Source organism: Catharus ustulatus, chromosome 7 (assembly GCF_009819885.2).
Source record: "Catharus ustulatus isolate bCatUst1 chromosome 7, bCatUst1.pri.v2, whole genome shotgun sequence".
Lineage (NCBI taxonomy): Eukaryota > Metazoa > Chordata > Aves > Passeriformes > Turdidae > Catharus > Catharus ustulatus.
The window spans coordinates 34,002,025-34,029,617 of record NC_046227.1 but is presented as its reverse complement, the minus strand read 5'-3'; the positions used below and the strand labels follow the sequence as shown (position 1 = coordinate 34,029,617).

Here is a 27,593-nt window from a genome sequence, read left to right as displayed (position 1 = left end):
CATGGACAGGGTTGGTTCATTCCTGAAGGGATACAGCAACAGCCAAACACAGGGCAACTGATCCCCTGGGATGGAGGAGAAAACCATTGCTCATGCTGACAATATTCTAGATTTAGAATTTCAGAGAATCAGAATAACAATTTTGAAAGAGACCTCGAAAGATATCCAGTCCAACCTTTGTTTCCTCAAAGGTAGATAAGTTCTTCTGGCCATACCATCTGAAATATTATTGTAATTCCTTGACTTTTGTTTTCTTAATTGGGAAGAAAGTATAGGTACTTGTCAACCTAATCAGTTGAAATTATGGAGAATTCCATAAAGGTATGATTTCACTGAAAGTATTTATACATGCTGACATGATTTCTAAAAGATTTATTCCTGATTCCAGGAAGGCATAGTTCATTTTGTGTCTTGGCTTTTATATGCAAAATAACTTGATTTTTATATGTTTACAGCCCCAAAGAACATAATTATTGTTTTACACCATTTATTTCTTGAATTGAATAAAATAAGTATTTCAGTAACTTATTCTTTGCTATTTCTTTGCTGAAATACTTTTAAGTATTTCTGCTATTTTTTCTTTGAAGAAATATTATGGCTTTTCCTTTGAAGAAATGAACTTTCTTTATAATCTATTATTACTCTTCTAAAGGATTCTACATAGATATTTCAGAGAATCAGACAGGGATGCTTCAGAAATGATCTTCCTTAATTTAGCCTATTTTGTATATATCTATCAACCTGTTCATGCCATGAGAGTCTGAAGACCCATGAGGCACCATCAGATAAGAACACAGTTTCTATTAATTTTTCCATCTATCTCAGTTCTGAGAAGTAAAATATACTGTCAATTCTTGAATAGAAAAGATAATTTGGTTCCATGAACTCTATCTTAGTACCACCTTTGTAGCTGCTGAAATAATGCAGTTTCAGGCTCCAATAATTGGAGGAGGCAGAACACAAAAGATGAGAGGTAAAAGTTCAGACCTGAAAGAGGGACAAGGGATAATGAAAGGAAAGGTGATAAAACAGCTACAAGGGGATTAAGTGGTGATCCAGGGTGTTTGGAAACACAACCACACTTCTCCTTGGCTTCCTGTTTTCTTGGCTGGGTATTCAGAGAAAAGCACAGGAAGAGCACTTCTGAAAACAGCAGCAGAGAAAGGGTTAGACCCAAGGAAAATAAAGAGCACAGAAGGAGATCTGGCAACAAAGCAGTGAGAGGAGCACGGCTCCTGTGCGAGGGTGAGAGCACATCAAACATTCGGAGTTTTTTTCAACCCACACGAGGGAAGTTTTCAATTAAATCTTGAAATAAACTGGAAGGTAGAAGAGGTGTTTGAGAAAACAATGTTTGTAAAAACATAGTAGGTTTATAAACCTCCATAGGCAATCCAAATAAGATACTGATAAAGAAAATTGTTGGTAGAGAAGGAAAAAAAAATCCATGTGTGGGGAGCATGCTCCTATCTTTGCAATCAGTAATTCTTACACCATTTTAAAAACGCTGTCTCTAGTGACCCTGATGGTAAAATTTGCATTGAAAACATACAACAACAAAAAGAAATTAAAAAAAAAAAAAAAACACAAAAAAAAAAAAACCCCAACAAACAGTCTGAAACCAAAGTGCTCAGAACACATTATTTTCCTTAAAGACCCATTTTTCTGTCATTGTGTTAATCACCTTCCTGCACTTTGCTTGTATATGTTGTCTTGTCCCAAGAATCTTACTTGGAAAGTGGATCCACATAATGGGGGGAATTGTAATATATTGGGATAATTTCATATTTAAAGGTGCTTTATCAGTTTCAGACTTGAGTGTCATTCTAGGACTCCAGTTCATGGCCTAATAGTACTCTTATCTACCCAGAAGAAAAATAAGGTGATTAGAAAAAAGAAAAAAATAAGATGATTAAATCTCTGAGAAATCTGACTTAAATGAATATAAACTAAGGCAGTACTAGTGCCCCAACTCTTTGTTCTTCTCGGTCTTTTCTGTCATATAATCTTCATAATTACTCTTTAATTAATCTTCACAATCTCTTGTAAGTCATGAAAGGTTTTTTGGTTTCTTAAATTCTAAATCACAATGCTTTCTATTTTTTACAAATAGAAAAATGTTCCCTATAAAAAAGAGCTGTACCTTAGCAAAATCCTTCTAACAAATGTTTTTATTTGTTCAGTATGAAAGGGATAATCCTTATGTATTTGTTGACATATCTTAGATAAGATTGAAGACTTTGTCAAGTAATCAATAATATCATTTGTGTCTTCATGAACTGTTTCTTTCCTGGCCAGCCATTTCAGAATCCCCATTTTCTTTAAAGACAGCAGTTAATGAATTGAGATGTCAATTATATTGTTCTGAAAACCTTGAAGCAAATGAACTGCACAGTGGTGCAAAAATTATAAATGATCTTTAATGTGACAAAAGCAAACTGCCTACCTCACACTCAGGTAATATTTTCTTGTATACTCACATAGGTTTTCAACATCCCAGAAGTGGAACAGACCTCCTTGATAGCAGAGTTTAGACCCCCTTCCATTTGTGGGAATCACTTACTCTGAACACACAAAGACTCATAAACAAGGTTTTAGTGAGCTGACTGAAGACCCCAGGTTTTCTCCTCCCCAAAAGTGTTGTGTTAGAACAGAATGATTTTGTGCTTCATTGACACAAGACAAATCTGCCTTGCAAATTTTGAATGGTGTTAGAGAATTGTGTATGTGCAGCTGCAGCCACATTGGCAAACAGAGTCTGAGGCAGAGGAGTTGTTCTGATCAGAAGTGGCTGGGTGATGCAGAGTCCACAGACTATTCCCTGTTGCTCATGATTTTGGTAGGTGAAGGGGAAGAAAATTGCTCACCAGACAGCAACATCAGCGACACAATCTCATTTTCTATCAGGCTGAAAGAGCTCAGGGACGGTGAACTAGATGTTCACCTTTTAATTTCATCATTAAAGCATCAAGTGAGTAAATTTACCCATCACAGAAGTGGTGGTTTGAGAGCACAAGGGCTGAATACTCCTGCACTGATGGATAGACAGTCCTGTGACTGCTTTGCTCTGTGCTGAGCTGTGTGGAGGCACACGAGGCACACCAGCTTTACAACACATTTGATTTTCCACTTTTTTACATAAAAAAAATACCTAAAGGATCATTAGGTCAAAAATTAAGCTCCTATTTAAATTTACATCAATATCCCAATCACAATGAGCCTTTGAAATGCTTTTGTTGCTACAAAAATAATCCTGGAAGTAGCTCTTTGTAAAACTTGGGAGGTTGAAGCAGTATTTCACTAAAATGTGGTGAGGAATTTATTCAGGGAGTTACTGCTTGTGACTGTAGGAGAAGGGATTTGGTGACTGGGAATTCCACCCAGCATCTAATGTGGGGAAATTCTGGGTGCCTAAGAGGAAGGAAGAGAGAATCAAAACTATATTACTGAATATTTAGGGGAGGGGAGACATTAGGGTATGTCTGGATGGCAAAACAAGAGATTTAAGAATTAAACATGCTCTGAGTAGAGAAGAAAGTAACGCCAGAACATAACAATATAAAAGAAAAAACTAAGAACTTTTAAAAAAACCAGAATTTCCCTGGAGCATCCTATTGACAGCTGCTCTTGTTTCCTGTTTCTCACTCAGTAAATAAAGAAAAAATATTAACATGGAAACATACTGAGAGAAATGGGAATAGCCTCAGCACTCTGGTAACAAGACTTCTTAGACCAGTGTAATTTTTCTGTTCTCTCTTGACATTTTAAATAAGATTTATGTGCTGGTAGATGTTTCAAATTTTAAATGATGACCCATGCAGTGTAATATGTCAAAAGAGCATTTCTCTGCCAACATTCTTCTGAATGAGAAATGGGCTGGACAGCAGGTACTACTAAATGTTAATAGCTCTAAAACTACACAAATTGTAAATTTATTGAATTGTGTTAATAATGAATCCTTAAGCTGCTCACAGAATTCTGAGGGAGTTGTAACTCGAGCAGAATTAAAGGTGCCCATAATCCTCTGAAGTGGCAGAGAGAAGTGGCCACAGCCAGAGGAGTTTAAGAAGGAAGCAGCCTCCACCTGAGAGTGAACTGGTTTGGGGCATTTTATTAGATTAAAAGAGAGAGAAGCACCTGAGATTACATGGTGATGCTCAAGTCATTCCATAAATAAAAAGTTACACTAATATTTAAAACCCAAAAGGAAAGTTTCTAACTCTAATAGCTGCAAAGAGAAGCATGGCAATGGAAAGGTGATAAATACTGATACCTGCAGGCAGCTTAAGCAGTGTTTGAAGTGTCAGCTGCCAGTTTTGGTCAGGATGGGCCTGTCTCCAAGGCTTGGGAAGAACAGTGTGGAGGTGTGTAAGTCTAAGCCCAGCAAAGGTGTGGGAGAACAGCACCAAGGAATATTGGTAACCAGCCTGGTGCACCCTGTGCTAGGCAGGGTGTGAAATGTGTGCTGCTTCACTGGGAGCAGAAATAGCTGGGGTCAGAAGGGGACATGGCTTCTCTTAATTCAAGTCTGGATCTGATCTTTTTCTGAAAGACTGTAAATGTAAAAAAAAAACTCCAACAAAATAAACCATAAACTCAGAAGAGAAAAAATATATTGGATTTCTTTTCTTTTCATGATGTTGATATCTCACTCTGAGTTTAAGAGATGTCAAGTACCTTCTCTGTGAATGGCTGATTTCACCAGTTTAAGTAGCCATTTTTATTCCCTTCAGAATGATCTCAGTCCTCTCCAACTGCAGATCTGCTGTGCCTTAGCAAAACCCTGATGGAGAACCAGGGACTGGTTGTGACAGCTCTGATTTGTGAGCTTGGTGTGGGACCCTGGGAGAGGCAGAGGCTGGAGGCTCACAGGCTGGGGAATCCTGCACCTCATGGATGGAAAATGTCCTGGTGTCCAGTCAGATGAGGGATGTTAAACCTGTGTCTCAGAAATTTGCTCTCTGTCACCCTTGCTCTAATTGTCCCCAGACAGGAATCTGTCTTTTGGGGCCTGATCCACACAGGAATGATGCCCTGCTCCCAGTGGGACATCCATCAATAAGAGCAGAGGTCCTGCCATGCACAGCTGGAGCAGAGCAGCAGCATCTCAGTCTCTTATCTACTTCTGTGAAAAATAAACTCAATTATTCCACTGCTGCCCATTTCCCCTCAGCATGGGCAGAAATACTGAGAGGTAGTGAAGGCACGGGTTTGTTCCATCGTATAACCTTGAGCACTTCACCTTGTTGAGTTTTTTTGGTGATTTCACCCAGTCCAATACGAATTCATATGCTAGCATAGCAGGGAAAAACAGATTCACACATTCACAGTTTGCATTGATAATGGGTTATACATTTGAAGATATTGATCAACAGCAAGGAAAATAAATTGAAGTAATGCAGGATTTGAGAAAACTGCTGACTACTGACAGCTGAATCTGCATTCTTTTGGTTTGCTTTCTTTGTTTTAGATTATTTAGATTCTTGGAAGGCTGCAAAAAGAAAGTTCCAGGTATTCCAGAAAAAATCTGTCATGTTCTTATGTGAGCTAAATTGCACCTATTAATATAAGCAAAAATCTGAAACAATGAAAGCTGAGAGGACACTCTGGTTGACACTCTTGAATGACACCAACATCTTAGAAAGTTTAAAAAGCCACCTCTACAGAGTGGCTGAGGGACTTTTATCAGTATATATCATTATGAATAACCAACAAAAATGTGCCACTATTCTTCAGTGGTAGTATTTGAGATTAAAAAATAATTACCTCATCACAGAAGTATTTACAAAAAATATGTTCCCCCTTACAGGGGAAGATGAGGTTTATTTGAACTATCTGGTAAAGAAATAAAATATTTCCCTTTCTCAGGTAGTCAGTTTGATCCCCTTACTAGTTACTCAAATTTAATTGGGAGGAAAACCCATTTAATTATGACACAGTGAGAAGTGCTCAAAGCTATAATCAGGGCTCATTTTGGAAATTTATCAGAGAGGTCATTCAGCCCTTCACTGTCATTCCTGTTGATTTCTGGTCTCTGAATCAAATTTTCTAAGGGCTATAATGATCATCTATTACTGATAATTTTCTGTGGAGATATTTCTTTCATCTTTCTCTCACTCATTCATTTTTTTAAATCCTTTGACTTCTCCTATCCTCACATCCTCTTTCTTTGCTGATGCCCTCCTGCTTCATCATCTCTCTTCTTCCATTCTGTGTCCCTCATCCTTCACCAGCCTTACTTTGGATACTGAAATCCATGCATTTGCCTTCTGCTCCACTAAATACCATGTATTTACCTGCTGATGGCCACAGCTCGATCCAGCACCATTGTAAATCTTCAAAACATTGTGCTTCAGGGCAATAGAAACTCATCAGCTGCCAGCAGAATGACACTATTTATCAGCCAAATAAACACTCCTTTGGCTGCCAGGATTTGCTTTGGTCCAGTCAATGCCCTAACTTTCATCTGACCCTTGCCAAGCCTCCGAATCTCCTTCCTTGCTAACTATGGTTAAGATCTCCATCAATGGGAGTTTTTAGAAAGTGATTAATATTTATATTTAAAAGAAAACAGTGCATCCTGCGTGGAGTTAACCCCAGAACCAAGTGAGGGTTTTTGTTCAGGATCCAATATATTCCATATCCTGCAGAGTGAGTGTGCCAGAACCGGTTAAAAATAGCCTCTTCCATTCATTAGCGTCAGCAGATGGCCATTAATCTTCCTGAAAGTATTGATTCAAACTACTCGTCTCCACTTTCAAGGCCCTTCACAGAGTCCCCTCTGCCCATCTATCATCCCTCCTCACACAGCTGAAAAGGTGGCTGGCTCTGGGACACGCGGGTGACGGTAACAAACCAGCTGTACCCAGCACCAACAAAGCTCTTCCATTTGTCTCCTTTAAAAGCTTTCCTAAAACTTCCCTTTGCCATCAGGGCTGCAGAAGAGTCACCCACTGGTGTGGTGGCACTGGAGCCTCTGCAGGGCACGGCCTTGCCAAGGGCCAGGTTGACACTGAGTGTTTCTCCATCTCCAGCATCTGTCAGTGCCAAGCTGTGATGTTCTGTCTCCTTGACTCCAAGAGCTGCAGTGCAAACTCTCCGAGTTATGCCCTCAGAGCATTTCCCAGCATTGCAATATAGGCAGGTAATAAGGAGTAAATGTTGGTTCAGGAGGTCAAGAACTGCAAGATTCACCACCAAAAAAAAAAAAAAAAAAAAAAAAAAGAGCACAGTACCAAAATCTCACAGACTAGTGTAAACCAAAATTAGTAAACCAGCATGGCAAGTTTTAGCTTGGCTGTAATTTAACCCCTGCATGTCAGTCCAGTGCTGCAACTCAAATAATGCCTGACCTTCCCTGTATTTCATCAGGTTAATGAATGCCACCCTTTGAGTGCCATCACTGCAGTGCTGGTGTCACCCACAGCAGAAAAACCCATGTAATTTCTAAGCCAGTAGGCATAAATCTCCTCTTAGCATATTTGAAAATTAACTCTTTTATTCTAGAATTGATGTTCTGTTTCTTGCTCCAAACCCAAAGGTTCACGGTGGTTCCTTTCAACTCTAGAGCAGCAAACTTAGCTAATATGTATCTTCCTTCTGCCCTAGTTTCAAGATCTTTCCAAAGCCACATGGATTTTCCTGTAAGAAATATTGAAGATACTAGAGGCTCTCACCAAGAAGATGTAGCTAAGACATCAAGAAAAGTAGTTTCTCCTCTTTCCCAACCCCAAATTCCAAGACAAGATATTACATTCCTTTTGGAAAGAAACCCAACAGTCGTTCACACTCCATCCCTTGCAATGGAAAGGAAGAATTTCCAAGCTCAGACGTCACCAGAAAAACAACCCGACCTGGAGCTCACAGCACCTGAGAAACAAACTTTTCCTGAGAAAAGAAGTGACAATCCCACACCCCTTGTGCATGAGGAGCCAGAGCCCCAAGCCCCAGATGCCAGTGTGACCCCTCTCCATTTCAAGCAGCACAAAAAAACTACAGCACAGACTGTTCCTCCTCATCCCAGCACAAATGCAGGCTCATTCTCTGCAGGGCCCCAGACCCATTCCAGGCATGGTGATTCTCCCAGGACATGGCCAGGTCAGGAGGCAGTTTTGAGGAATCCAGCAGCCCAGGGTTTCCCAGCAGAGCAGCCCAGAGCATCTCCTTGGGCTCCTTCCCCTGGTGCTGCACCCCGGGGTGCTGCTGCTGCTCCAGCAGGCTCTGCTCCCAGAACAAGGGTTCCAGCACACACCTCATCAGCCAGGAGGGAGCTCAGCAGAGCCAGGGAGGGTGTGGAGCTGCCAAAAACCATCCGTGGGGTGCACCACAAAGGGCTGTGTGCTGACCTGCCGTGTTTCACTGGTGTGCAGTGCCAGCCAGCTGAAGATGGAGAGTTTCAGTGTGGTCCTTGTCCCCCTGGATACAGAGGTGATGGAATCACATGTGAAGGTAAGGGAGAAAACCCTCTTTAAAGTCTAATACTTCTCTAAAGTAAAATTTATTTTTTATTATCAATTTGGAGATTTTTGTGGCCAGGACCATTCTGTTTTCAAAACCAATTATATTTCACAATAATAAATAAAACCTATGACTTTGAAACAGCTCTTTCTGCTTACAAAAATGACATATTTATTTGATACCATCTAATCTATTAAAACCAGGGACAGATTGTGATCTTGCTTAATGCCATATTCATTCTACTAAAGTCAACACATTCAAAACCATATAAAATTTCTGTGAGAAAGAGTAAAATTGATTCTACTTCTCTGTACATCACATTATAGGAAAAACTAATTTTTCTAATATCTTAAAACTTACTTGTAAACATCTATCTAATATCTTAAATATGAAACTGAACTTGTAGTCTGAAATGTATAGCACCAGAAGGGTTTTCACAATATACTGAGTTATTTATTAGGCACCTGAGAATCCCTGCATAAAACAATAGGATTATGCACTTTGTTGAAGCAATGAATTCCTTGACTTTGCTATCATTAATCACTCCTTTTGGTGACATCCCTCTGATAAGTTGATATTTTAACTGGTCTTCCAACACACAAAGCAAAATTATTTGTATCATTCATTCCCCTCTCTTTCTCATCTGCTCTCTCATCCTTCATGCACAGAGCAGTGAGCACTGTTGGAGATATAGCACAAAATGTACAAGAAAACATTACTATAATCTTGGGCACTTTATTTTTTTTTTTTTTTGCCTATTTGCACATTTCTTAAACACCCCACCTAAAGGATTTAGAGTTACTTGGCACAAAGGAGTCTTTCTTTAATTTCTGTTTTATACCTGGAGTGGAAAAGCAGCAAGCAGGTTCTGGTACTGGGAAGCACAAAGCAAGTCTGGCCACAGAAAGGGCTCTCCTCACAGACCATGCCCATGTATATAAGAATATTTACAGTATGGACATCAGGCTGCTGTGTGTTTAGTAGACCCATCAGTATAGTCCTTAAAACACAAATCTACCTTAAAATGTAAATTTGCCTCTGACTTTTCCTTGTGAGATGTTTTCTTCAGTTACTGGTATTACTGAAAATCTCCCTGGAGAGTCCTTAGGATTAAATACTTTATTACCAACATCATTCTGCATCTTGGGGCCTGATGACACAGTGCACAAACATCCTTTTTTTGTCTCTTATCACTGACCATGGCACCTGACTCAATAATTAGCCTGTCCCTTCCCTTTTCCCCTCCATCCTGAGCCCCCTGCACACCTGCACCCTGGAGCAGAGCCAGTGCTGTGAACAGCACCCATTGTGCCTCCAGCCATGGATTTCTCTTCCCATGTCAGATGAAGGGAATTCATCATGACAAATGAGGTTGAAAAATGAGGGTAATTTCTTGGATGAAGGCCTGTCATAACCTCAGCTATCAGCACCTTGCAATGCTCACACTGCACCAGCTCCCCTCAAGACAGTAGTGCCCTCTGAGAACAGGAGAAATATTGGGCAAAAAAATCAAAGCTTAGATGAGACCAACATTTGCAAAATCTCCAGGCTTCAACATAACATCCTTGGCAAGTGACAAAAAATGTCAAGCGATTCAGACACTGTTGACAGTAGTCAACATCTTATTTCATATCAAAATTCAAGGAGATAAAAGAACCAGCTTGCTCATAGCAAGTTGTAATGCCTTTGGATCTTGGAGGGATGTGACCTTTGCTTAATAAGAATGTCTGAAAATAATCTAAAATAAGAAGTGCATTACCAAGTGGTATGTTTGTTGTGATAAAATACAATTTTTTTTTTCCAAATGTGCAGATTCAAAACCAGGCTTGGAGGACTAGTAGGAAAAAAACACAAACAGCATTCTGAAAACTACTTTCTGTCCTAAAGTATATCATAACACATTTTATATCTTTAATATTATTATCCCTCTGGACAAGCCCCACAGCTGGAAGTCCTTTCCCTTTGCTTTATCACCTGAGCTGGGGGTGACAGACTCACAGGACCACAGGATGGAAAAGACCCCTGGGGACCCTCAGGTGTAACCTCCTACATGCTCCTGGAGGAACACAGCTAAATGTCAGTGTGTTTGGCTCATATTCAGACATCTAAACTGAGATATTTTCAGATGATTTTAGCAGTTTCCATTTGGATCTCTCCCTTCACTGTGACATCTGTGTTGCCTGTCAGGGTCAAACCCTGCTTTTGCTCCTCCTGTTTTGCTGTAATAAGAATTACAGATTATTTTCCTTCTGCCAGCAGCTGTGTACTCTGCAGGTGAGGGGAGATGAAACAGCTCCTCAAGGCTCTGCAGCTCTTTCCCCTTCCTGCACAAAGGGAAGAAGATATTTTATTAGTAGCCTAATTTTAAGACTTCACAGCCAAACAGGCCAGCTTTAAAAGCTTATTTCAGAGCAGTGTTTTGGAGACAGTCAGTATCACCAATACAAAAATACAGAACAATTAGAGGAGGAAAGGCCTGTTGTAGTCCACTGGATTCTCCCACATTTTCTCTTGCAGAAGGTGTTCTCTGTATTTGTAAGCTTAGCCAAGCATTCCTCTGGTGATGATGGAAATTGCTAAATACCTAATTTTCACTCTGAGTGCCATTTCCAAGGATATATGCAGTAAAAACCAATGCATTGTTAGAGTCTCCTTCCAGCAGTTTTTGGGACAGCACAAACCACCTGCCAAAGGGCACTGCAAGAGTGTCAGAGCAAGAACAGAGCTTTACACATTTCAGCTCTGTGTGCCAGTGGAATGAAAACCTAGCACTGTAATATTGCAGAACGAGCCCCAACAGGATTGATGTCAGAGTGTTTCTGACATTTTGTCTGATGTGGGACATGTACTGCAGTGATTTGTAACATTTGGGGGCTAACACTGAAATAATTGTTAGTGTTGGTTGTCACCCCAGAGCAGTTCCTTGTCATCCTGCCTCTGTTACCCACTCTACCAAGGTGCACAGGTCATCACTTGTCACTGGACAAGGAAAAGGGGAAAATGCTGTCATTTCCCTGGGCTCAGCTCATTCCCCAGGGTCTGTGCATATGGCAGTGCCTGGGAGCAGCTCTGTGCTCCTGGAGCTCCTTAGGGTGCCCTAAGGTGGAACACTCCCTTTCCATTTGATAACAGGATTGAACTTCATGAAAAATTCTGCTCTGACTATCATTGTTGGGCTTCTTTCTAAGAGACCTGAAAATTGATCAAACATAAGAATTTAAACCAAATTTCTGGCCATCCCTTTTATTTTTGGTTTCCCTGACTCCAAGCACCTTTGATTGGGAGTGTCTGGTCACTAAAAACTCTACCATTAAAAAGTCAATCTCCATTTCATAAAATTCAGACAATTATTTAAAACCATTTAGGATTAGATTGACAGAAAAGGACTGGTATCTTTCCAGTATTTCAAAATAAAAGAGTCTCAGCATTCCTGTCAAAGATAAATGTATAATACTTTAGAAAAATATTCTTAAGAGGATGAAGTCAGTAAAAATCTAAATTATTTTATTGGCTTTGTACAGTAGTTCCTAAGAGAAAGGGAAGTCTAGAGCAGTGGGAAGTGAGAGTCATGTTTTCTGCTCAAGAGTTAAAGACACAGAATTGCCTTGACATTACAAAACCATTTTTTCAAACCAATTAATTTTCAAAATAACAGGAGAGATGGGGTAGTTGGGAAAGCATTATGACACCACCACGTACAGCTGCATGAAATGAGGAAAAAAATTGGGTAGCTCACACTCTTTTTTTTTTTTTTTTTTACACTTTACACCCAAAAAGATCTACCATATCAAACTTTCCCTATCTCCAAGAGTTGCCAACTCCATTTTCCATTTGTCTGACAATATGTGTGAATGATATAGGGATTTTCTCCAGAACAGCTTCTCAGAAGTGCCCCAAAACACCAAGGTGATGCCTTGGAACTTTATCCTGTTCACCCTCTCCAGGTCACATCTGATTTCACAGTTTTCATATTTTTTCCAAGGACCTCATATATTAACTTGTTCATTGCACAAAAGCTCTTCCATAACTTTTTCTATTTACTCTTGTAGCTTTTTCTGTATCTTTTCCACTTTTACAGAGGCTTTTCTGAGCTGAGGGATCAGACCTGCCCATGGTATTTAAGATGTAGTTCACCATGGATACAGGCCATAATGAAGTCTGGCATTTTGTGCTCTGCTCCTTTCTTAACGATTCCTACCACTTTATTTGGGTTTTTTTGGCTGCAGATGAGCACTCAGCTGACATTTCACAAAACAAAACGCATTGGTAAAACCTAACCAGCACTGATGTCTGCATTTGTATTCCCACTTTATTCAGTCAAGTTTCTCTGGTTAATATTCCAGTTGCTATGATGGACATTTCTCTCACAACTGGGTTCCAGACTGCTGGACTATTTAAATATGCAATAAGTTAATTTAATTCAGTAATATGTGCTTTAATCCTATGCTTCATTTCCTTTATCTGTGTATCTTACATGCAAAAGAAATGCTTCAGTCCACAGCTTTCCAAAAGAGCAAACAGCAGCCTAGGAACTGTCTTTTCCCTTTTTTCACCCCGCCCTTGTGCTGAACACATTAAAACTTCATCTGCACATTAAGGAAGTTAGGTTAATGTATCTTTGAAAGGAAATAAATAATGCACAATAAAACAAGGTAGACTAAGCTCCCTTCAGTGAAGTCTGTCCTGAGCTGACTTTTGTGTAAAATTCTAAGCAGGCAATGTTCTCACAGCTCCAAGCCTGGCTTTATGTGCACAGACCCAGGTCCAGGGAGTTACTCACTGTGGAGATGCCAAGCCATAACTCTGTCCTGGGTGACATTTGCTGATCAGGCTATGGAAAATGAGGGAAAACAACGCAGCATCTGATATTCCTGAGTGCCCCTGAAGTTATGGCTGAGAAACATAAAAACTGGATGATCTCATTTTAATGGAAAACAGAAGTTTGGGGATATTTCCCAAAAAGCCTTTTCAAAGAAAGCAATAATGCACTTCTCCATTTTCACCTCTAGATTTTAAATTGTAAACATAAACATACGAACACTTGACAGCAAGATTGACCATTTGCAGCAATGTTTTCCTCTTTGCTGTTATTTTTTCCTATCCAAAACTGCTTAGTATAAAAACACCGCAATACCTTTCTACAATTTAGCAAATGCTCATGGAAAAAAAAAATATTCATTTCAGAAGATGAAAGATAGAAGTTTGGGAAAAGAATTTGACATAAACAGTATATTTCTATTACAGTGGGAAATGTCTTTTAAGTGAATATTACTCTCACAGAGAACAGTGTTCAGTTTTTATCTTTTGCTATTCACCAGTAATAGAACAGTTTTAAACTCCTTACTATTAAATGTCACCATAAGAGCTAAACGTTTTAATATCCAAAATACCCTGTTCTTTTCTGACAGTTCAGATGCATCTCAGAATGTGCAAAGGCCAGATGGAAAGTGTTTTATTCACATGGACACACTTGCTCTCAGTGCTACACACAAACCACGCTGAAATAAAGCAAAATATGCTTGAATGTCACCGTGCTTGGCACAGCACTCGGGCACCTGGAGGCTTCATGCAACCCTCATCCTACAGGAAAGGCAATCACATTTAATGCACTTTAAAAAGAGTGGTATATTTTTCACCAGGGTTTGTACCCCCTTTACCTCCACACAGGCATTATTAAGTAGTTCTACCTGCTTTTAATTTCTAATTGCAAAGAAATCACTAGACCAGGTGGCTCCAAGCCCCATCCAACCCGGCCTTGGGCACTTCTAAGGAAGCCACAGCTCTGGGCAACCTGTGCCAGAGCCTCATCATCTTCAGAGCTAATAATGTCTTCCTAACACCTTATCTAAACTTATCTTAATCTATTTAGTCGTCCAGACAAAGATAATTTGGGTTTATCCCTTTTTTTTTTTTTCACAGATGCATACTTGGAATTTCAGCTAAGCACATGTTGATTTGCAAATGTCTAAAGCTTATAGCCCATCCAATAAAAATTAAATTTAGCTTAATGACATTCTCAGCATATACAGTATGGATCTAAAATACAGCTTGTAAGTTTTCTATTCTCAGGAAGGTCAAATAATGAAGTTATATAATGCAGTATTGAAAATTTCACTGTTAAATACCAAATACATTTCTTCAATGCTATCTGTTTCAAAATGGTTTATTTAAAAGCACCTTCTTGGAGTTTGTATTTTTTAATGCAACTGGAAAATGAGTGAGGGCTGTCATTATTTTTTTGTATGTCAAAGTTCATACACCATGGCTTGGTGACAATCACAAGAGGTGAGGAGCTCTTCAACAATAAATGCATTTAAATTATGTGGCTCCCCAAGAATTAGTCCTTCCTTTAGCTTTCCATTTCCATAGCCCATCTCCCACCTTTGAGAACAAACTGTGGTGCATTAAGGTTCTCTTGCCTTGTAACAGCACCTAAAATGAAAGATGCTTTGTTTCAGGTCTCGTTAGCTTCATTTTGCTTTTTCCTTGGAATAACCTTGCTTAGCTTCATATCCTTCATAAAAGTCAAAACTCTGCCAGTGAAGTGAGCCAAAGTACAACATTTTTCTCTGTATTCACTTCCCACACACAAGGGAAGATATTTTTCATTCTGCTATGTGAGGTGCTTTTTTTTTTTTTTTCCCCAGAGTATGAGGTGTCTCTGACACACATTTCTTGTTCTGCTCCTGCCACAGAGCTTCTCCTTTGAGTGTCAGTGGTCACCCTGTCCCTTCTGAGATGATTTTGTCCCTCCAGTCATCATGCTGTCCCTTCAGTGCTCTTCCTCCTCCTCTTTTGAGTTTGCCATTACCTCTTATTTTAGAGGATAGCAAACATAATTTTCAGGTACTTGCCTTAGGTCTTAGGTTTAAGGGTCTAAAATTTCCAGACTCTCTGTACAGTCAAGTTTTTAGATTCAAAATTATCAACATTTGAAAAAGAAGCATGCCTTCAACAAATAGCTGCAGTCCTTTCCACACTCATCCTCTTTCTTCCACAGAATTACATTGCATACTGCAATAAGTCAAGAAATCTTTGTCTAATTTGCTGCTTTGTCTGCAGAGCTCATGCTACTCATTAAATATTAACTTTTTTGCTTAAATGTTTGCCATTTTGGTGAAAAATCCACACATAACTCTTTTCTCTAAGAAAAAAAACCACTTATTTTCTGCCTTATTGTGAGTTCTGACACCTGTTAAGGCTTCCTGACCATCCACAAGGCAAACTTGTAGAGAGGGATGGGAAAGATCTTGAGTTGTAACTGCAGTTGTACTTCATCCATCACTATCCCTCAAAATATGTACTTTAAAAAGTGCATGCTCAGAAGTTAAATATGATTGTGTTAAAACCATTCCCTCGCAGACTTTATACAGCTGCTCATTAGTGCTGTATTGCTAATGTGATGCCTGCTGCTATCCTGCAGTGCTTTCCTCAGCCAAATTACTCACTGGATTAATAAAATGGGATGGGGAAAGAAATAATCTGTGCTGTGCTGGTAACCACAGAGAATGTAACGTCTGAACTGTAATTTTTTTTCCCCCTGTTTCACTCTTGCAGCGCAGTGTGAGCCGCCGTGTGAGCATGGAGGAACTTGTCTGCCTCCCAACACCTGTTCCTGTGCTTATGGATTTGTGGGGCCTCGATGTGAAACCAGTAGGTATCAACTCACCCAGGCTTTCTTCATTACATGTTTCAATTAGCAGAAAATTACAAGAAAAAAAAATACCAAAATAAAAACCAAAAATCTCATTTTTTTCTTTATTTTTTTCCTATATTTCCCCTTCAAATGATTATTGAATACAAAGGATAACACGTTGAATAATACAGTAGCTATTTCACAGCATATATTTACCAGAAGCATTGTTGTATTATGTAAAAATATGCACATCTAAATCAACATTTTCTACGTAAAATTGCTTCTGGAAAAACAAACAAAAAAAAGGAAAGGAAAAAAAAAAGTGCATGTTATTTATAGTAATATTTATAAAATTTAAGATTGTGAGTGAATGCTAATTTTGAGAACACAAAATACCATCCATACCTATTAAGAGTAATCTGTAGTACAGAATACTGCAATATAACAGTAGTCTGCATTACAAGTTTAAAAAGAGGCTCAGTACAGAGAATATCTGAAAATCAGCCTTCAAACCTTTCTCTATCAGCAAAACACATGCACCTCCATCATTACAGTCCTCTCTGCTTATTTAAATATCAGCTTGCCCTTGAGAGGAATATAATTTTATCTATGAAGCCAAGTAGCTGGAATGTTTAAAAAGTGAAGAATTTCAGGTGCATGGCTTCAAATAAAGCAACAAATCCAGGCAAGGGATGGATTCCAACCTCAGCTCACCTCCTGGAATAATGCTATCAGTTATTGGCTGTAATAGGGCAACTTCAGATCTGCAGTGGTGTTGGTGCTGAGATTTTGATCTTTTGTGTTTTCCAGTGGTGTGCAACAGGCACTGTCACAACGGGGGGCTCTGTGTGTCACCAGATGAGTGCCAGTGCAGGCAGGGCTGGAGCAGCCCCTCCTGTGAGACAGGTGAGTGGCTGATCTGCCCTTTGCTGCCCAAAATCCCTGTGGCTCCCCCACAGTTCAGTGCTCACACTGGGAATTGCTGCTTGAGCAATGAAAGCCTAAGAGGAGAACAAGTACAGGGCAAAACCTCAGAAAGCCTTGGGTTTATGTAACTATCCCTAAATTTAATTTAGATGTTTACCTAAATCTGAGGGTTTTATGGAGGGAACCTACAAACAAAATCCTTTTTTCAGCTTTTCAAGCCTGTGTGATTCTGGAGCTAATTCTTAGCATGCTGTGCTGCTAGAATTCACACTGCTCCTCCTGCCTGCATCTCTCACTTGCAGAGCACCTACAAAAAGCATCCACAGGAGTGTGGGAGCTCAGGAAAAAGCCACCTCCACTCATCAGTACAAAATGACAAGGTGTGGACTGGAACTAGGAACTTATTTCTAGTCAGGGCTCAACATTCTAAGCAGACACAGCTCAGATCCCCCTCTCAGGATCAAAGTCCTAAAAGCTGGGGTGGATATTTTCTCCAAAAGCACAGAAACTACAGCACTCACTTGGGACAAGGCATGCAAAATCGTGAAATATTAAAAGATGAGTACCTGAATCAGTGCCAGACCTCAAGGCTCCAGAGGCAGTCTGAGAATATTAAATGACTGAGACACCTTCAGCCTACATTACCTTTCCTGGAAGGTGAGAGATGTCATTTTAACCTCCATCTCCTGGAGATTGCTCTTCCTGTAAGTGTTAAAATGACAGACCTACTGAGGACACATAAATTAGCCCAGTTATGATCCACAGGAAATTACTGGGATTGTCACTGCTATTCTGGGTCCCACCAGCTCTGCTTTTTCTTCTCAAGTTCTGCAATTTTATTTTGGGATGGCTTTAAACAGAATCATTCCAAGAGAAGGACAGACAACAAGCAACAATAGCAGTAACTTTCAGACCAGAATAACAGCAGCGAGAGTTTTTTTGTCTGCTGACAGCTTTGGTGAAAGGCTGCCAGACTCACCTCTCTGGCACTGTTTTGTGTGCACTGAACAGAATATTTTTGGGCACTGCTGGGGTTTCCCACTTCAAGTGTTACAATAGGAATCTCAGGAAGAACACAGGTATAAAAATGGGGGAAAAAAAGAGAATTTTACCACTGAAAATATAAACACTGACTGACAAGATTATGGACATCTATGAACTAGCCAGGACAATGAGAAGACTAAAACAAATTCCCCTTGAGCAATAAATTAAATACATTTTGACTTCATAAGTGACTGCTCCTTAGTCAGAAAAGCCTCTCATCTAGAATATAATTTCACTTTTTTCTCTTTCCAAATAGACATTTTATTTCTTCTTTAGCTCATCTGAAACATTTTAGTGACCCTTAATTTATTTAAGCTTAAATGCATTTAATTTATTTAATGGGCTATTCTGTAAGATACTGAAAGACAAAGGGAACAGAAGGAAAAAGGCTGGTTTAAAGTGTCACTCTGCTTTACAATGAAAACTTTATCAGATTCCTTATTCTTTTCACACTGACTTCAGTCTAAATCAATTTGAAATTCTAGTAGTTTTTTTTAAACAGTCTGGTACTTGCCACATAGAAATATGCAAGACAGCTTTTAATTCCTAATGCCTGTTGTATCATCTAGAGTAATAACAGATACATAAAGAGGCAAAGGGAGCTCAGCCAGTGGCTTTGTTGGTGATGAATGAGCCAATGTGTTGTGGGAACTGGCATTTAAATGAGGCAGAACAAACAGGTTTTTTGGTGCACACCTATTCAAGTCCATGGAAATGCCACAATGCTCTGCTGAACACAGACAAAGCAGCAAACAATTAATGTCTCATCCCCAGGTTATCCAGGGTGTATTTTATTTGACTACATTTACTACCTTGGGATTGTGCTTGGTGAGAATATTGGAATGGAAATAAATGAACTGTGCAAATCAAAGGAGTAGATCTGAAATAAATTAAATTATTACATTAAATTATAGTCTATTTCATCTCCCAAGCTATGCTAAAACATCTCTGAAATGCTCCCCCTGTGTCAACCATGAATAAATGCTGCAGCACGACTGACCTGCAAGGGTTGCATTAAACTTTTCACAGCATCACCAGAAATATTAATTCTAACATGTGCACCAGTAAAAGAGTGCCTACTCTAGAAAGTTCAAAATTATCAGAGATTCCTAAAGTCGTCTTCTCTTCCCACCCAGCTGTGTGCAATCCTGTGTGCCTGAATGGAGGAGTCTGTGTGCGGCCAAACCTGTGCTCCTGTCCTTCTGGTTTCTATGGGCCACAGTGCCAGAGAGGTAAGGAAGTTCTATTTATCATCTTGATGAAGGGCCCAGGCTCAAAATATAAATATCACCTATAAAAGTACCTACACCCACATGAAATATATCCAGAGACTCTCCTTGTCATAACTACCTGTGCTCCTTTGTTGTTACAGTCTCTCATAAATCCACATTTTATTGTCCCTGATGGTATTGGGAAGAAGTAAGAACTTATGGTGATGCCATTAATGGTAACTAAATAATTACTCCAAAACTACCTGAGTCAGTGACATCATTAATTAGCAACTATTCCATTAAATGTTGAAGCATGGCAGTACTTTGTTCATTTTGGTACACTGTGGTGTGTTCTGCACTGTGTTTCAGAGCCAGGTGATAATTTACCTGCAAATGAGGCTCACAATGTCATCTACTTGACACACACCCTAAAGTGTTATGGATGGGAGGCTTCTGTAGAACTTCATCAGATCTTAGCTTAAAAATCTGATCCAGTATTGCTCTGATTGAGCAGGACCTGATTTTGAATCCCTGTCCTAGCTAACAGTGTCCTGGGCTTCTCACTCTGTGCTGCAGAAGTCAAATGAATGAATTCTTTAATAACTCAGCATCTCAGGCAGAATTTACAAGAAAGAGAATTTAGGGCCCAAGCAACTGGAAGACCCTGTCCTAAGACCACCCACCTTTTTTTTTTTTTTTTTTCAGTATGGATCTAATAACTTCTCCTGAATCTGGGAATATAAATGCACCCTTATTACCAAAACTATTTCAACATTAAAAGTTCTTTGCTCTTACTCTCTCTCTCTTGTTTCCCTGGGCCTCCTATATCAGTGTGGTCCTGATGAATATTTTTGCAAGTGATTCACACAGAAAAATCTAATTGCAAATGGAACTTGCTGGAAACTCCTTGTTTTTATGATGTGAAGGAGAGAGTGAAAATTATACAGACTGTAACTTGGTGATCTTGTTCTTGAACACAGAAGGTGATTTTCAACATCTAGGTGATTTGAATTTATTTTTTTTAAGTGTTCTGGTTTAGGCAGAGTTAAAACATAAAAAGTATCCACATTCATGGGATCTGCAATTGATAGGAAGATACAATGGATGGGTGCTGAAGGAAAGCAAAGCCTTTCCTTCTGCTTCTTTGAGAAAGGAGGAAGAAACAGCACCAAGGCCAAGAAAGCAAATGTCAAACACAGATCTGTATTTCATGGGGAGAAGCCCTTGAGGAATCCCTTTGACAGAGACTTAAAAGTCTGACACCATTGGGAATATTCTGACCACTTAACTGCAAGTATCTAAGAGACTCTTGGGTGATAGAATCATGTTTTACCACAAACAGCACAGAATCAGAGCCTCCATCCAGGCAACATTCCCAATCACCCTTTGAGGAGACACCTGTCCTCCCCAGCTAAAAAAATCCTCTGTGAGCTTCTCTCCCAACAGAGGTAGCTAAAAAAGGAGCCTGTGTTCTGGCAGTGCTGATCCCCACGATTTTGGTGCACAGAGCATTTCCTTTCCTTCCCCAGCTGTTTGCATCCCCCCCTGTAAGAACGGTGGTCGCTGTGTCCGCACCAATGTCTGCTCCTGTGCCGAGGGCTACGCTGGAAGGAGGTGCCAGAAAAGTGAGTTCCACATTTCCCTTTGTGTTCCAACAGTTCTCTCACCCCTAAACAGCTCTTCTCCTTTTTGTGTATGTTCCACAGAACATTTAGCCCGTATTTATGCTGTATTTATTTCTATGAGAGCTCCTAAAGCTCTATGTTATACCCAAAACCAGAGTAAGTCAAGTCAAAATTGGGAGGAGAACATTTTGCTGGAATCCTCTCTAAATATTTCATGTGTTCAAAATGAATAACATTCGTGTTTGCCTGAAAGACTTTGGGGGGCAAAAATTAAAGCCAAAAGCTGAGAAGCTAAGAGCCTTAAAAATATTAGAACTTCAAGGTTCCAGCTTAATTAAGGTAATTGGTTAACAGCACTTCATCCTTGAATTTGTTCTTGTCACTGAAAACTCCCTTTTCACATTACCATCAGTATTAATATTTGATTCTTCGATTCTTCTGGGGAAATAGGTTATTTTGGCACTTTTACAGACTCAATTGCTCAACAATATCTGTCAGCCAGGGAGTTTAGGATATGTATGTGAAAACTTCTTCTTCTTTTTTTTTTTTTATATTATTTCTTAATCAGTTTGAAATTGGCAAGAGGGGAGCTGTGAAAACAACCATTCTTGGCAGGAAGAATCTGTACATTTCCAGAGCATTTTATGTCTCTCACACACAGAGGGGAAAAAAAAAAGCCAGTAAAAAATTCCCTGCAGCAACAAAAGCCTTCTCATTCCCCACACTGCTGCTCTCCCCTCCTGCAGCAGGGAGGGTCGTGACGCACAGTGCACAATTGAATAGTTCTGTTCTGGCAGGAATGGGCTGGAGGGAGAAAAAAAGGAGGAAAAAACCTTATGTTTGGCATCCTGTTTTTGAGGTTAGACAACATCAGAGAAGTGCTGTTTCCAGCTTTAAACACCCTGCCACATCTCCAGGCAGATCAAAGGGAAGAGCACTGATGATGATTGCAGTGGAGCAAAGCACTCCCTGGAATCCTCCAAACTCCACCAACTCACAGCAGCTTTCTTTCCACTTTCCAAAAGTTTCTGAGCTTTTGTTGTCCATCTTGGTATAATATTTACAAAAATGTTTTTTGAGATGATGAAAACATTTTTGTTCTGTCTGATCCAAGCTTTTATTCTACTTCAATAACTGTTATTTAGTCTGGTTTATTTAGCTTAGTGTTCCAAAAATATAAATAAAGGGCCTGTGAATGTGATGAATGAAGAGAAACATAATTAAGTGGAAGGAAAACAATTTTTGCCGATTCTTACTGGTCATGAACTGCTAATTGGTGAAAAATGTTGAGTAATTTTTGTTTCTTGTTGCCTAAAATCAAGAGCACATGGGACAAGTATCAAGATCCCTCAAAAGAAGTAGTTAGCTCACAGGGTTTTATAACAAGCAGTTTCTCTTAGAGCTCTATGTCTTCTTATTGTTGTTATAGAGAATAACTTCTCTCTCCTCTGGCAGAGGTTCCAGATTTTGGGGCTCCTCTGGGGCAGAAACATGCAGGGCACAGCAGAAGTCAGTCTCACCTTTGCAAACTTTCCTCCACACAAAAGGGACAAAATCAGTTCTGCCAGCAGTGGGAGGCTGCTCTCTGTCCCATAAACCTCTCAGAGTTCAAATGCAGAACACATCTGCCCCCTCTCTTAGGCATGATTTCATGTCATTTTGCATCAGGCATGGACTAGATTGGGGGATTAGATAGCAGAGACATACACTGAAAGTCTAAAAGTGTAAACACAGGCACATGTTCCTAACTCACGCAGACAAATGAAAAAGTGGAGAATAAATCCCTAGTGTGAAGAATCCCCACTGCCCAGCCCCTTTTTTCTTAGATGAAACATGTACAAACTACCAGAATATCCATTTGAAATTGCAAGAAGAGCTGAGTATCATGCAGCTCATTCTGCAGGGTCACTAGCACTAAACATATCTATATTTATACATTTATCAAGTTAATTTTGATAATCCTGAGGCCATCTGGGGTAGCTGACAGAGGTGAGACAGCCCCATGGGCTCTGTGCCTGAGTGCTCAGAAATCCAGCTGGGACACTTTTTGTGCTTCTGCTGACCTTCCTGGGAAGAGTGTGGCAAGAAGGAATCAGGAAAAACCAGTAGATTTCTGCTTTACAAAGGGTTTTTTCTGGATTTGAGCATGTTTTCTGTCAGGCTTCAAGGACTCCATGTAAAGTAGCTGGGTCCTGAGTTGCACAGGACATTTCAGCTTGCACAGAGCTGTAAAATCCACACAAAGAATGAGGGAAAAAAACCACACATATCATGATAGCAAAGCTGTGATCAGTTGTGAAGTTTACTGCAAGTTTATCACTGCATCATCTCCCATTTCCAAATCACCAGGACAATGTCAGAGAGTGCTAAAGGTGAACTTGTGGCCCAAATCACAGCTCAGTGGTGTCCCCTGTTGCTGCCAAGTGACCCCAGGCTGAGAAATGTATAGGTGGCTTAGCCACAATGATGAATGTGACAATTCTGAGGAAAAAAAAAAATTCTTTTGAAGGATTTCATCATTATTTTAATTGTTTTTGGAACTCTGAATATGAAATTGCTCTGTCTGTAGGTACTTTTACACTTCTAGCACAGTTTCAAACACATCTGACAGCAAATTAGCTTTGCTATGTACTTACACTGAGTCTATAATCTTAGAAAATTGGGGTGGATTATTACCTGACTAATAAACCTATCAAGATAGAGTGAATAAACTTAATACTAAGGCAGCAAATTGGCAGTTTATTCAATGTTGTCATTGTTTGATACGTTGATATTGTTTCCATTGCTTTTAGACATTTCTCTTTCCTTCTTAATATCTCACCTTCATGGACAGAGTAAGAAAAGCTCCTATTTAATTTTGGCAGCTTCAGACTCTCAACTGAAGGAGATAATTAAAACTAAAAGTCACACAACCCATCAAACACAGGTTATTTCTGAACTGAACCCAAACAGGCTATTGGTTTATTTTAACTACATGGAACCATGGCATAGAATTTTCATTTTCATCCTTGTACAGTTTGGAATTTCTGCTGTATTATTTTCAGTTTCATCCCTGTACAGTTTATAATTTCTAATAGTGTCTGCATGACAGCCAAAATCGTGCAGGACAGAGTGGTGGCACCACACCTTTTCTATTCAGGCTCGCTCTCTGCTTCCTGAGTGTGTGGAGAAAGACATTCAGCCTGAAAGCTTGTGTTTTGTATGTAAATAAACATCACTCCAAAAGCCCAAAAAGTGCAAATAAGAGAGATCTGATTGGCTGCAGCTGCAATTAGTGCCTGGTGAGTGTGCAGAGCAGACACCCACAGACACCCTGCGCTGGTACAGCGCTGACAGGGAAATGTGTGGTTGTGCCTGGGCAATCCACAACCTCCTATCCTCACTTGAGAAGGATTGTCTCCAGTGTAATCAGTCTTGTTGAGAGGGAAGAGGCAAATGCTGGCAGCACCTCAAAATAAAATATATTTCTGGATCAACTTTGCATCCAACAAGCACACTGAAAAGAAAAACTGTTTGTGCAGTGGTTTGAATTTCCTTTTGAAAAACACAGCCTTAACAATCCTGGGATGTCACTGCTTTTCAGGAGGCTTTAAAGCAGAGTTCTGACTGATATCTACTGCATCCTTACAAAAATTATAAACAAAGACAACACAGTAGGTTTGCTTTATTTACTACGTGCATTTTCATAGGACTGCTCTACTAACAACCTTTAAAAATGAAAGCCCATAAAAGCTGAGTTTTCCTATGAAAGGCTGGAATGAAGAGAAGGGGTGAAGAAGAGGGATTCATGGGACCACACATTTATCCTTTCCTCTGCTGCCTGCTTGTTGTGAGTGCATCTCTGAGCGAGAAAAGGCGAGCCACAGCTCCCTCTGGAGCTCATCAGCAAGCAGAGGTCATGGGAGAACAGCATCCTCCTCCTGCCTTTTCCAGCACACATCTGGAGCCTGACCTCAGCCCCTCTTTTGGCACTGCCTCATGGCCACGGACACAGCCAGAGAATTGGGGTTTGCTCCCCATTTCAAACTGAGAAAAGTTTCTGTGTGCATCTGTTTCACTGTGCTGGGCTCAATCCTGACGATTTTGTGTCACATAAATCATTGCACTGACACTGGGGGCTTTGCAGATTGGATCTCAGAGTTAGGAGATAACTATTTCTCCATTTCAGTAATTCCTGCAGCCAGGATTTATAGCCAATTCACAGTGTGCAATATAACTCACAGTCATTCCTCCAGCTCTGCTTGCTCCTCTTCCCTCCTCCTTTCTCTTCCCTTCCTGGTAGCATGAGGACTTTCCTTGCATGAGAGCTAGAGGCAAACTAATTGGAAATGTGAACACTGGGTTTCAAAGGCAGCTTTTTGCTAAGCAATGTCATATTGTGAAAGTCACTGATTCCCCACATTCCAGCCTTCCCATGTAATGTTTCTGTACATTACTGCCTCACCAGCTGCATAAGCAGGAAGTTTTACTGCTCAACAAATCAGGCTCCCACCGAGGTGTCATCTTGACACTGTGATATATTCTCTGGAATGTCTTTACTGAGTAGCCAGATTGACTTAAGTTATCAAAAATCAGCCAGTTTGGAAGCCAAAGGTCCAGCAAACCCTCCCACACAAACAGGCAGGGAACAAACCACATATCTCATCCAAATGGATGGAGGAATCATTTCCATCAGACTTACTTTTCGTACAGCAAGGATGTGCTTAAAAAGAACAAGAGTTTGTCTAAGATTCTTGGATGGCAAATATGCTTGAACAGTGGGTGTTTGGAAGTAAATGAGCAGCTGCTTATGGCAAACAGACCTGTAACTTCCTGTTCAAAGCATTATCTTTGCAACAGAAGTACAAAATTTTGTGGGCTGGCTTGTCCCTTGGTTGGTGCCCAGTCTGGAGGCACAGGAAAAGGAACACTGGTCTCAGTCCTTACTTGGTTTTCCAGTTTGTGTAACAGAGGAGGTTCATATTAGATGTCATCTTCCTCCTCTGGGCAGGAAATACAACAGAAGATGAACAAAAAAAAATTTAAAAAAAAAAAATATCAGGCTACTGCTGTCTTTCCTATTCAGCTGAACAAAACATGATCCATGCATCTTGCCTGGGGGGACCAGGGAGAGCTGTGACTTCCCAACAGCAGACAGTGACTCACGGCACAACCTGGTTTTTGGTCTGCTCTCAGAGCTCCTCACTGCTCACTCTTAGTAAGGATTTATGACAAAAACATTAGTTGGCCTTTCTTAAACACTAGATTTTCACATATATATGTATCTGATGCATTTATTCTAATAGGGGGTTTGAGCACATGCATCTGTCTAAATTTATTTTTCAGGAAGGGAACAAGAATACATCTGGGTAAGAACTGAATATATTTCCTAAATAAGCCCAAAAGCCTTATTAAATTTTTTATTCATTCCATAAGCAGAACATTCCCAGACTACAACATGAATTTTACTAGAGTAGAACATCTAAATTTTAATATTCTTTACCTGCATCTTAAAAGTGAAGAAATGTGCCAGATCTGCTGCTGTATGTGAAAGCATGTCTAAAGCAAAAGGAAAAGAGGTTCCTGAATTACTGCATCTCTCTTTGAAGAGGGTTTCTGTGCTAGAATAAGTGCTTTTTGCCCACTAATTTATTTATGAAACAACATTTTGGGGGTCTATTTTTCAAAAAAATATTTTTTAAACGTCTCTTAAAAAAAGAGCAGTGGATCTATCACTTGAAAAGCCCAGAGGACAGATGGTCATGGAGATTAATGTTGTCTGTTTGTCCACAAAAAGACACAGGCAAGACAATCCTCTCCAGCACTGATTTCCATGTAAGCTCAAGCTTATTTCTGAGGCAGATAATAACAGGGTGATGAACAGATTAGTACAGTTCTGTACTGCAGGCAGCAGTCCTATTCCAAACTTCCTGACCAGGTCCTTACTTTTTGGCTGGGTTATCAGCCAGACCACTGCTGCCTGTGGCTGCTCTCCTTGTCTTGAGACTTGAATCTCCCTTTTCCTTTGCATAGATGGAAATGAACCACATTGCACCAAGGAGAATGTGCCCAAATGGCCAAAACTGCAGGTCATCCTCAAGCACAGAGCTGCAAAAACAATCAGCAGAGTGTGTATGAGTCCTCTTTCACTTCTCATTCAGGCATGACAAGAAAGCAGCTCAACAGAACAATTTATACACAGGCTGGGATGGTTCACTGACCTAATAAAACACAGAGCATTCTTCAGTGAAGAGAAAGTGTTACCAAACTCAAGCCCCTAACAAGTTGGGAATATGACCTGTGCTGAGGGTATACTTTGCAATTCCCCACATTAATTATACACTAACAGTTGCAAAGATGAGAATAAAGTAGAGCTATAGTCTTTTTCAAATTAATAGTGTTGCAATCAGACTGCAGCCAGCGCGTAAATGAGAAAAAGGATTTACTAATGATCTCAAAATCTCACAGAGTCTAGCAGAATATTCCCCAAACATCCCAATGAGCACTTACACGTGCTGATTTTGTTTATGGTGATTTAATTCTGGAAGGTGTTGAGTATGCCAGAGCTACCCCAGCATGACACTTTGCATGTCCAGAGTTTCACCTGACAATTGGCAAAATGAAAATCATGAGAGCAAGAGGGAGAGACATTTCAGCCCAAGGAGAGTGGGCAGTCCCCTGCCTGTATTGCAGTGACAATCCCCACTGGTTTCC

General features: G+C 40.0%; 1 protein-coding gene across 1 annotated transcript in view; it reads left to right on the top strand.

The window, feature by feature from the left end:
- Positions 1–27,593, top strand: part of LOC116999052 (von Willebrand factor D and EGF domain-containing protein-like) — a 159,994-nt gene that overhangs the window by 117,865 nt on the left and 14,536 nt on the right. Inside the window, exons 21-25 of the mRNA XM_042779466.1 lie at positions 7,609–8,448; positions 16,015–16,110; positions 16,904–16,999; positions 19,201–19,296; positions 20,805–20,900. Coding sequence (XP_042635400.1) covers positions 7,609–8,448; positions 16,015–16,110; positions 16,904–16,999; positions 19,201–19,296; positions 20,805–20,900 — 1,224 coding nt within the window. The remainder of the gene's footprint in view (positions 1–7,608; positions 8,449–16,014; positions 16,111–16,903; positions 17,000–19,200; positions 19,297–20,804; positions 20,901–27,593) is intronic.